General features: G+C 36.9%; 1 protein-coding gene across 3 annotated transcripts in view; it reads right to left on the bottom strand.

Moving 5' to 3' along the window:
* The window catches only part of lgr4 (leucine-rich repeat containing G protein-coupled receptor 4), a 79,066-nt gene extending 66,776 nt beyond the window's left edge, over positions 1 to 12,290 (bottom strand). Inside the window, exon 1 of one of the 3 annotated variants that reach the window (XM_064335788.1) lies at positions 11,406 to 12,290. In XM_064335788.1, coding sequence (XP_064191858.1) covers positions 11,406 to 11,596 — 191 coding nt within the window. In that variant the 5' untranslated portion in view covers positions 11,597 to 12,290. Of the gene's footprint in view, positions 1 to 11,134; positions 11,375 to 11,405 lie in introns of those variants that run through there. The other 2 variants (XM_064335789.1, XM_064335790.1) reach the window with 2 other exon arrangements.
* Between the last annotated feature and the right edge of the window lie 580 nt (positions 12,291 to 12,870).

Here is a 12,870-nt window from a genome sequence, read left to right as displayed (position 1 = left end):
CTCTGCAGGTGTTTGATAACTTTTTCATTAAATGAAATAATAATGAAAAAAATGTGTTGGTCAGGTTCCCTTTGTCTAATATTACATTTTGTTAAAAGGTCTGTAACCATTTAGTGTGACAAATATGCAATAATAGAGGAAATTGGGAAGGGGCAAATACTTTTTTCCAGCACTGTATTTTTTAAGTGCCATGCCACTGTAACCGCATAATTGCCAATTGCTTACAGTGGCATTACACGTGATACAACAATCCGCATTGTACAGATAAATAAACCCAAGTGGCTGGTGCAAATTTGCAGCTGGACATATTACAGAAAAAAGGTTCATCATTTATGTCAGTGGTTCTCAGTTATTTTTCTGGCAGACCACTTGTAAATTATGGGAAGCCTTGATTGCCCACATAATAACATGGTGTAATTACACAAACTAATTTTAGACAGTTTAGACTACCCCGCATCAAGGAGGAACTTCCCGCTCACATACATTTACATCAACTCTGATATATAAACATATGGTTTTCTGGTGACTGGTTTGGTTTACTGCCCTTACTTTTAGGATTAAAGTTCGTGTTTGGAATGTTCTTTCAACTGTTATTGTCCATTCCTCAAAGTTCATAACTTAACCTTAACTTTGCAACATTGGTTATACCTGCGGCATTCACCCTCCCTGGCTCAACACTGACTGTCCACCCCGCACACCTGTTACCCCACCGCCTGGCAACCGGCCTGCCGCGATAAAAACACAAATCAACCTTCTTGGGGCTCCATCTAGATTAAACCAGTTATCAGCGAGTGCTGTGAGGCTGGCTTCACACTGATGGCAGAACTTGAAGAGAATCTGCAGGTAGGCCACAATGTCTCTCCGTTTGTTTGATGCACTGCAGGGCATTTTGGTCACAACCTCATTCTTAGGTGGCAGGGCTGTAGTCTCCTGACTGGACAGGCGTCACCGCATAGCAGCCGAAATCGCTGCGCCACCTTAATGCCCGCCTCTCTTGCTTTTTTTTACATTTTTTTTTTTTTAATAAACTTTATTTCAATTATACAAGTCATTACAAACAATTAGGCCTACATAAACAAGAAAATCTAAATACATTAGGTAAAGCATCTTCTATGTTAAACGTTTCCCAAAGATTTGCACTGCCATGCTTGATGTCAATTGTCCTTCGACGTTTTAGTTCTGTTAAAATGTTCTAGCATACAGATTCACTTGACACGTAGATATGATCGTCATTTTACTTCGTGTTTTCCAAATGTGCTGATTCACTAGACATATTATTAACCAGTACAAATCTTTAAGTTTATCATCAATGTTATATATTATTCCATAAAATACAGTACTCCACCATACAGTTCATTAATTATTAAATTATATATGACCTTATTCTCAGAATGGCACCAGTCAATATTTAAATGTTTAAACTTGTCTATAAAATCACCATACATAAGTTTAAAATAAGGTTGTCTGGTTCTCGCTTTTCCTTTCTTTTTTCCAGTTAGTAATGTTACCGATCCAGCTAATTTGTCTGTTTATTCCACCTGCTAATCTTACACATTGCTATTTTTAATTTGATACTTACGTCTATTGCCCCCAAACCTCCTAATTTTCTGGGTTTAAATAACAGTTCTCTCCGAGTAACTTCTCTATTCGTTCCCCATATTAATTTACAGCACTCTTTACTTATCTCCGTTATATATTTTTCTGTTGGTGGAAACACTGAACTTAAAAACATAATTTTTGACAGGATTAACAAATTACATATACCTATTCTAGACCTAAAGCTTGTGTTTCTACCGCCCAGACCAACAACACTCAGTCGTCATACCGCAGTCAAAGCTGTGCTCTCTGTGCAGCAGAACAAGTTTTTGGCCTGTCCCCGGACTGCGTTTCCCACAAAGCCCTGGAAAAATGGCAGCCTCCTGCCTGACCTGAACTTTGTCCCTGCCAAAGCAGTAGGTCACATGAAGCTAACTAATGCAACACCTTAACTTTTTTTCTGTACTGTTGGTGCATGGCTCAGTTTAAACTTTATTTATGTCTGTACTGCAATAAAACTTATCTATGATTCACCAGTAACCGTGCTAAAGGAGATTAAGGATGAGGGAGTTCCTTTTTTAAACCAGGCCCACATCCTATAGCTACCAACTCCATTCAAATCACTACTCTAAGCTCCCTGTGCCCCATGGTGTGAACTTTAGCTCAGTACATTCACACACATAACAATGACTACTGACCTCAGAAACCCACACATATTATTCTTTTTTAAACACAAAATCTTTAACAAGCATGCCACTTCAAGAGCATGGTTTAATCAGACAATAACCTTAGTTTAATCTCCCTGACTGAAACTTAGCAATAATAAGTAACCTATCATTAGCAATATCAAAATACCTTGAAAAAACTTGATACAACTAGGCCATTCAGTTCATTTCAATTAAAACAACATAAATTTAAGCAAGCTACTCCTTTCGGTTTCAATTTGAATGCCACTGCCTTTTGCTCAAGTACTGCTCACATGTTATGACACACCGCGTCACCAAACCTCAATTGCCCTAACCCTTTAGGAGTGGTGCCCGTTCAGTTCACACTGCAACTTTCTAAAGATTTTTCATATTATTTTAGTTTTAGTTTTCAATTGGCCCAGACATTTTTTGTGTGCGATGAGGATATTTTAGATACAGTTCATGATAGCTTTCTGGGTTTACAATGTCTGGTGTAGATGAAAAACACAGTAGAAATTAGTCAGGATGCAGAAATCTTATTGAACTGCATTGACAAAACTGATTTCTTTAAGCAGTTTCAAACTTTTAAAAACAAAGCTAGTTTCCAGTCTTGGTTTAAGGTAACAATTAAGAATTGCTTACATGGATTTAGAAATACTCTACATAAATTCAAAATATGCTCATACCCAACAATTTTATTTCCACTAACACAACATTTCACCTAAAAATCATACAACATAGGCCTACCACTACTAACATTTTGTCATTTTGTACACCACACTGGTCATGTTTGGTGACATAGATATTTAATTATTCCAAGGCTTTACTTGTAGAACATGCATAATCTGGCATTGATCATTAATTAATGATTTCCTTTACTTTAATGGGGGAAAACAGCTACGAAGGTTACTAGTATACACAATAACTGAACAAGGAGCAGTTGTTCAGTGGTTACTTAAATGTTTACCGAACTTCAGCTTTTCACAAGGCTTTCTAACAGATGCTTCTTCTCCCAAAACTACAGGAACACCCAGTAAGCTACTGATTGGGACATTTTAAAACAAAAAAAACTTTGTGTCACACTATCCCCACCAAATTTTCATAGAATAATTTTTAAAAGCATGTTATATCTGATTTAAAATAACGTCTTCGTTGATATCACAAACTTGTAGTTCAGACTTTGCCTTTACACTAGAAGGCTTTTTCCCCCAGAAACTTCTGAATATGCAACATTCGTCAGTTTTTAGACCAGCTAAGCAGTACTATCATGCATGAGAGATCTTGAACTTTGTAAAAAGTAACCCATTATTTATTCAGATGACTTTAAACTTGTCGACAATGCAGGTTAACAGGAAACTATAGATTATGATGTGTTTAATATTTTACAGAATGCATAATGTGCATTCTGGAATGGGTTGCTGTCTCTAATAAGACAGCTTGTATAAAAATGCCTGCACAAGTAGGCTACATATTTTGGTATGTGGTGGACATTAGATAGCCACTATAGAGACACTACTATCATTAGAAATCCTATTTCACAATTATTTTATATAGTGTATGTTATCATAACATTTAGATCCTCCTATTTTTCTGCTGATGTGTCTTCTTCTCCATGTATTACTAAAGCATTAACCAAAACCCAGGTTACCATGTGAAATGTTTGAGGTTGGATTGGTGTTGGACAATCCTGATAAGCTGCAATCGAAACCACACTTCAGCTGGGCCCATTCCCATGAAATCAAGGACAGTCCTTAAGAGCAAAGCTTGCATTGCAGATTTGTCATAGAGACAGGCCACTTGGGTGACCAGGGCAGAGGAAGCGCATTCCGTGAGAAGTCTGTGCTGTGTGAACAGCGACCATCCAGACAGATGATGGGGGTATTTACAGAGAGGAAATGGCCATGGCAAACAAACCAGGGGCATGGAAAGGACCAAGCTTCAGTGGCAACTTAATGAACTTACTGAAATGGAAAAAGAAAGATTGGGAGGGGTCGGAAGCACAGTCAAATGCACATACACTAGAAGGCCGGTAACAGGTTTTTTTTAGTATCACTGTAGACATTTTCAAACAGTTTTTAATGAACATAGGAAATGACTTCAGTGTTTCCAACTTCCGATGGGTTGAGTGTTTTGTTCACAAATTAACTAGCTAGCTGATGTCAGATACCCTCTGCAGAATTTTCAGAGGCAATGTTTTCTATAAAAATGTCTTAATCAACACTGCTATTGTGTTGTTTAGTGGTAGATTTCTCCCTGCGACCTGGAACCGAACTTAAAGTGAAGTGTTTTCCTCTAAAGAATAGTGCTAGTACTATTTAGACACCGGTATTACCTACCTCCTTCTAAAACAACACTGATTATGGTATTACCAAAGATACTTCCCTTAGTTATATTTATTACCAAACTTCCCTTTTTATTAACTTTTATTTATAGAGCTTCCCTTTAAACTGGTCATTGGTCTCAACCTATTTTCATTCATTTTCTTTGATTAACAAGGGTGTTGAGGATATGAATAATCCATTGGCAGGTAAACACATACTGTAGATTCTTTCTTCATGATACGAAAATAAAATGTAAATTATATTTTGAAAAATCAGTTTTAATCACTACGTATAGTTAACAAAAATGGCTATTCGTGGTTGTTTCAGTTATAAAATCTGCACATTCCAGTTGCCATGAACATTTTCCCAGTGTGAGTGTGGAGAACGATAAGTAGGCTATGTGTATCCACAACTTCAAATGTCGTCAAAATGTACACAATTTTGCAATGCAAATAAAATTATTGTATTGTTGGCCTATTTACCTAATTGAGAACAGGCTATATATCCTGGCATTGAGCATTATGTGAATGTAATACAATGCGTATATTCAATTAATAACATCAACTTTGACGCTCTGCAAAGGCACTTCTATTTTCAAAATGTAATATCGGTATTGACGGCATGGATAAAACTACACTGGTGTCGGGATGCCAATTTAATATTCATTTCACTCATTCCCTGATTGTTTCTACTGAATGTCTCATATCTCATTTTAGCTTTGTTTGGTTAATTAGGTCAACATATCAATCAATGGTCAATATTCTACTTAATTTACTTGTGATGTGTTGATTATTATGAAGGCTTATTTTACGGAATTGGACCCTCTGACATTTTGTCACATTGGGAAAAACAACTCTGGTTTCATTGTGGTTTCGTATACAACAGTAGCAGCCCGACAGCTTGATTTCTTTATGCAGTTGCAGGCCAATGCTATAATGACACTGTACCTGACTACCTGCCTGATCTCACTGGCACTTTTAGACTAGCTCTCATTCATTGCACTGCTCCAAATCTATTCAAGTAGTTCAGGAAAATGACAAATATGACATTTTTATTTGTGGCCATCTGCAGTACTTTCCAAAATTAAAGTGCATTCATTTTTAGAAATCCTCAAGAAGACTCCTAACTCTCACGCCATTTTGTAAAAGGACAATGCAAGTCCTAAAAGACATTATGACAGTGGCAGCTGCTAATATGAATGAATTTCATTCATTTATAGCAGCACATTTATATTACTCACTGATATTCTGAAATTGTGGTTATCACTGTATTTTATGGTTAGCATGCCGTAACAAACTCATATGGTGACATCCCTGATCAATGCTGGAACGAGTGACATGAAAAAAAAAAATCAAGAAATACAAGATGGGTGAGCAAAATGCAAATGGAAAATGCAGTCATGTTGTTAGGGAGAATGAATATTGCTGCCTATGGTAGTGGGGGTTGCAAAAGTGTGTTATGATCCACTTTAATCCAGACACCATTATTTAGGTGCTACATTCATTATGCTTAAAGAGCATTTAGGAAGCCAGGCTAAGAATTGTTGCATGGATTCCTTGAAGATTCGTTTTTAGAACTATTTCTTCGGTTTTGTAGAAGCCAGTGTTCTTTGCTGCTATTTTCTCTTTGCATGATTGTACTTCATGCAATGCTAAAGCATACATAGCACTGGTTCACAATTTTTATGCGATAAGCCTATATTGGACATTTAAATTTCTCTCCAGTTAGTGTAACACCCAGGGCTAGAGCAGCTTCTGTTATTAAGCTGTACTGTGCCTCAGACATTCATAACCCTTGACCTCACAACACCCTGCAGAGAGATATGGTTCTCTCTTTCCGAGAGTGTGTGAGAGAAAGAGAGCCAGCCGCACATAGTCAACCCATCAAATATTTTGAGGACTTGAACTGAATAGGTCCCAATAATAAACTCATGCTAACTGCAATGTGTGGGGCTTTAAAAATGCTCAAACTAGGTATGAACTGGCATGATAATCATCCAAAGAATATGGCTTCATGCATAATGTAATTATTTTCAATTTATTTTACAACTCTTCCTCAAAATTCCTAACGTCCTGCAAAGACCTGTACTTTATATTTTGACAACATACATACAAATTCGAGAAAACACAATTACAATACATGCAATAACTATGTCCATGTCTACATCTATGTGAATGTGTGGCATTTATTCTTCATGGAATGCAAATATCTGATATAGTGTGGGTTGGTGTTAGTTTAGGGTTAGGGTAAATCTTTTAATAGACATTACAAAGTGTGTAATTAAGAACAATTGATAGCTCATTACAATTCATTGTGAATATGGTTAGAACAAAAACTACACACAGTGGGTCCCTGGACCAAATCTAAAATCCTCTGGGGTAACTTATTTGGGGTGGGGATACTGATAGGCAAATTCATTTTTAAAAATTCTAAAAAATAAAAAATAAAAAGTAAAAGATGTACAATGTATGTTTTATTGGCCCAACTATTTGTAGCATCAGCTCTCAACAAATTAATAAAATCATTTCTGAATACATTCCAGAGATTGGCAGTGTTGCTAAATATTTACAGAATCCTTTCAGCAGAATATTTGGGATTTCCCATAGTTTTTCTATTTCAAAGCAATCCATCTACAACAATAGAGAACTCTTTCAATAGGTGCAATAGGAATTTTAATTGGCCGCAAATGACACAAGACCTCAGTTGAACTTCTCATACTAAAGATTGCAAAAAAACTTGGTGTACCCATCACTGCACTGAAGCATCTTTTTTTTATTTATTTGGTCCCCCACAGGGCACATCAATGAGACTTTCAGGTACAACCTTTCTGTAAGTCTCAATCCAATTTGTATAGTACAACATGCAAAAAATGTTTTTGTTAATAAAGGCCTAACTGATGCAAAAAAGTGAGCATTAAATTAAACTTATTCACACCTTGCATTGAAAAACTGGGTGTGAATAAGTCCCCCCCCCCCCCCCCAGCACCAGACCAAGCTCTTTTCTTCGTGTTATGAAAAAAGATTTTTATTAATATAATTGGCAGCTACAAAATTTGAGCCAGTGACACCACATTAACTTCACTTTCAGAGTTACAATCCCTCAAAGTTCTAAACACCACAAATCCCAAAGTAACTGTACCTCTGAGGCTCTATTATACTAATAAAATTTAGAAAGCTACTCTGCACTACAGCCAGACACATTATTTACAATCAATCTGTTGTCTAGGCCTTTTCTCATGTACTATGAGTAATTAAAATTGTCAACAGAAATTCCAAAATATGAAATAGCCTAAATAAATTAACCAATTTATTATTTTACTATTTATTATTTGACTCTAAAAGAAAAAATTATGCTCAAATAAAACATAAATAAACATTAAACTGCACTGTAAAATGAGTTCTCACACAACTCTGAGCTTTTAGTGCTATATACTAGTTCTGGGACACTGCTCAGGTCCTCACAGAGTGATCTCCGAACTGTCCCCTGCTCCTGACTAAAAGCCAAAGGTGATATATTTTTCTCTGTGAGGGCTTCCAAGCTCTGGAATTCACTCCATGTTAACATTAGAAAGGCAGAGACAGTTGACAGTTTTAAGTCTCTTTTAAAAACGCATTATTTTTGATTAGCCTTCTGTTGAATGTTATTTTCGTTTTTCTTTTTGTGTATTTCAATATTCTCTTCTCCTTTTCTATATTGTCCATGTTTTGATGGTATAATTTTACAGTAGTTAGAGCAGCCCTAATTTTGACCACTTTTACATATTTTTTATTTTATTTTATTTTTTTAATCAGGCTAGATCACAAAAGGTAGGTGCCAAAATAAACACTGTAAAACGAATCACTTGTATAGCCAGTTTTAAAATACACAACATTGTGTATCTGCATGTATGTGTAATTTATGTTATGCTTGACAGATGTCAGAAAATAAAGGTGTGGCACTTTTTGTTAAATATCTGGATGAAACTATATAAAACGCAGGCTGTTGGAGCAGCCATGCACTTTTATAACCAATGCAGAAGAAGAAGACTGCAAAAGGCACAACTGAAAGAAATAGAAAATCTAGCATTTTTCAAAGATGCTTATTCAGCCATGTTAGGACTTTATTGGAATATGAAGTCCTAACCAAAAGTGTATTTTGCGGTATTTAAATTGTAAATACAGAAAAAAAAAAAGTCTTTCTGTTCTGAAGCTGTTCATGTAGACTGCAGCACGTATCTAGTCCAGGGTAAAAACCATGTCCATCCCATGGTTTTAACTGATGTCCCCATGTCCACAGACATAAACACAAGTTGCTAACTCCATAGAGTACCTCTCATGTGACTGACCACAATGACATATGGCACCACCAACAGAAGGCTTGCAGAAAGTGAATGCAACAACAGTAGAACTAGAGCAGAAACAATATAAAACATTTTTCTAAATGTCTTTGGTATCGTCACTGGTGTCATCAGACTTAGCCTAATTTGTTTTGGCAGGTTTCAATCATGCTGTGGCTCAGATAAAAAAACTAAATTTACATATCAAACTACCTGGGACTAAACGAGCCAGTGAACTATGCCCCTACTCGATGCATTCGTTTTTTAGTTTAATTAATTGAACAAAGGTTCTGAAAGTCATGAGTGCATCATTGACCCAATATCAACAGGAAAATGGCTCGTGGGTTGAGTTATCACAGTTATGAGGAATATCAGAGCACTTAACTGTGGAATGTAGGCCAACACAATGCTTATGGAATCCTTACACTTTAAGGAGTGCAAAGTTCTTCAAACTGAGAATGCCAGGATATGCAAAAGCTAACACTAGACTGCAGTTCTAAACAGTATGTCGTAAAACTTCTATGTTGTTGTAATACTATTAATATCAAAATACCAGCAACTGCTAAGTGGGAAGATCTTTATATTCATAAATAATGTTAATGCAACTTAAAGGTTTTGCATTTGTGTTTATTACCATTAAATCTCCTAATGTTCCATTGTAAAGCTCCGCTGGTGTTCATATTTAACTTCATTCTCCTACTTCCTTTGCCTTTAACGTATGCCACAAGCCTTATTTGAAGCCTTGAATGCCTCCCAAGTATATCATTAACCAGAACATTGTGAAACCTTTCAGTCAGTTTACTGGTACATACCTATTACCCATGAAATCCTTATGTCAGTTTTTTTCCCCATTGGAAAGTAATGATTAATGAGGCTAGTACATGCAGAATTGGTATGGCATGGCCCAAACACTATAGCAGTTGGGCAAGCACAGACACAATGTTGACACTGCACAAGGAACATGAAAGCAAAACAGCAAGTGGGTGGTCTTTTGTTATTATCTACATAAATAGCTGCAAGCTTTTCATGCATACAATGCTTGTGAACATAAAAGCAGGCTAGCAGCAGTAAATTTTTAAAGTACAAAAATTGGATCGAGGCTTATTAATACAATTATGGAATTTACCTAGATCACACATCCTTGGTAGTAGCAAATTTTAATATTTAAATATTTTTAATCCAAATGCACAAAGCAAGATGAAGTGCCATAAAAGTGGGTGTGCCAAATGCAAATCATAATGTATTATCAGGTGCTTCTGGACAAAACAGCTGAACGCTACAAATGGAACACTGACTCTTACATCCTGGAAGTTTTAGAATAGGATCTCTACCATTATCTGGAAATAGAACTACTGCATATTAAGCAACTAGGCTATCTGCTTCATTCAGCCATGTCAATTTTATCCAATATGTCGGACAAAACAGAAATGTTCTATCAGTGTTCAGGTGGATTAGACAGGCTACTCTAGATTCGTCTCAAGAACTCCTCTTGGGTATTGGGGAATTACACAGTCCGCACAAAATGTGTTTTTATTGATTTAACACTACCATTGTAATGTAGCCTAAACAGTAAATTCTCACTCCTGACACTTTTCTCTGAGAAGAGTAGCCTAACAGAAAACACCATGTAATAAGATAGTTACGTTTTATGTAACTAACGAACTTCTCACGGACTACCTTGACATGGTTTAGTGGCATGAATATATAGCCTACACAAGAAGCTTATCACCGACATTATGCAAAGCCAGGTGCGTATTGTTCACATGCATGCTACTTCCTGAGATCTTCAGTTTGAGGATCAAAAACTGATCAACATTTCATTGATTTAATAAAAACATGAGCATATAAAATACTTCCAGACAACGACAGAAAGTCTATATTTTGAATTTGCATAATATTCTTACATTCTTACAGTCCTATTAGAGATGTTAAAGCAGCAAGTTGCTCGCTAACGAGCGTCTATTACGATTGATGCTAAGAGAATGTTGCCATTTAGGTTTCATGCTTTTTGGAGGAAAGTCAAAATGATGCTGTAGAATTAGCCTGCACACCCAACGTTGGTGGCTACAAAGTGTGCACACGCATAATAATCTACCAAACATTAACCAGAATCTAAACAATATAACGTAGCCTATAGCTTATCCGCTGCAGCTCCTCCGTATGTAGACAAAGTTCAGTGCAGTTGACTTTGACATCATGCAAAAGCTATAGCCTATTATAAATAAGTGGTGTTCACCGTAATTACAGTAAAATAAAATAAAATAATTTGTGTTTACTTGAAAAGATAAGAAGGCCTTCGATTCTTTTGCGAACCTACGGTCAGTCAATATAGGAAAAGTCAACCAAACTGACGCCCCGTGCAGCTTAGCTTGAACTGGTTCTCGACTGTATCGATTGTAGCCTAGTCTTCCAAGCTACTGTCAAACCTATTTAAATAGTGTAAAAACCTAAAATGTGAGGCCTTTGGTGCAACAACATTTGGAAGTCAACTAAATAGACTATAGTCTACGAAAGTAGCATCTGAAATTATAAAGAAGAGTTACTTACAGATAGTACGTGAAAGCGCTTAGTCCAGTTGGTACGGCGGCGAGTCCTTTACCGGAGCAATCAGCACCCCCGTCTCCGTCGCAGCGACACGAAGTCGAGCAAAGAGCTGGAGTAGATTGCCCTTGTCCTCCAGCACTGCCACATATTAAATACCACCCCGACAATAATATCCGAATGATCAACAAGCGCATTTTCGTATTTGGCTTTGGTAAAAAACAAACAGAGCCTCTTCTTTCTCAATTTAAAAACAACCGTAGATTTGGTTTCCCTTGAATTCGGCTAAAGAAGTCCAGAAATTTACTGCACGACCTTTCAAACAGGTTAATTCATCTGTACCAATGTTTCGCAGGAAAATTCATGAGTTCCTTTAGCTAGCTAGCAACTCATAAATCATCAAAAATAAAAATCCATGTTCACGATCCAGCCTGCGCAGAAAGAAACACATAATCCCTTTTCACTCCTCTCCGGACCTTCACGTTGTTATAAACAGAAGGGTAACAGAATCTTAGCCCAGAATATTCGTAATGTGTCCGTTTAGCTATGTTAAATCCACGCAGAGTGGAGGGTCCGTAAGACCAAGCGGCACCACGGTAAACAGATCAACACCTTTCGCTTTTTTACGTTTTCGGTGTCCCATTAAAGCTGGAACCAGGCTTCTTGGAGTTCCCTTGAATTCAACAACCCGTACACTGATTTGAACGGCGACAAAATAAGAAGAGGTACCGTATTCGCGCCCTCTTTTCTTCTCGTGATTTGTTCTGCGAAAACACAGTCAGCTTTCAGCCATTCCTCACGTTTCCTCCCCTCGCTCCTTCGGTACCAGCCTCACAACCCCGCTAGTTCTCGCTCACTCGCTGGAAACCCTGCGGGACACTGAGCAACACGACCTGCTGAATATGTAAATTAAATCCTACATATTAATGAATTGTTGACGTCACTCATTGGCAAACGAGTTGGTACACAGTTATATGTGTGGAGGAATCATTATATGACAGTAGTAGCCTATCCGGTGCATGAATGGTTCGCATCCAGACACTTTGACATCCTGAAGTGAGAGAAGTAGGGTACAGATCACGGTCCAATGCAGGTTTCACCCATTGATGCGTCATACATTTATTCTGACCTGGAAACATCTTGTTAATTAATTAATTTATTTATTTCTCACAAGCCTAGAACTCTCCTACACTGTTTTCAGTTTTCAACATGTTATTTATTTATTTATTTATTTGTTTGTTTGTTTGACAAGCAAATAGTAGCAAAGCAAAACAGTAGCTATAGGCCTTTGACCTAAAATATAGAATTTGAGCAATCTTGCACATTTTAAATCTGTAACAGACGAAGATTATTCAAGCACATATTGATCAGAAGAACCTTGCTTCAAAATTTGTGAAGGAATAAAAAGCAAAACACTCAAGCGTATATAAGTGTAATTCCATGTATCATAGAATCACAGTCACACATTGCT

The sequence above is a fragment of the Anguilla rostrata genome, chromosome 5, assembly GCF_018555375.3.
Source record: "Anguilla rostrata isolate EN2019 chromosome 5, ASM1855537v3, whole genome shotgun sequence".
In the NCBI taxonomy this organism is placed as follows: Eukaryota; Metazoa; Chordata; class Actinopteri; order Anguilliformes; family Anguillidae; genus Anguilla; species Anguilla rostrata.
The sequence above is the reverse complement of the archived record's forward strand: the minus strand, read 5'-3'. Positions and strand labels throughout refer to the sequence as shown.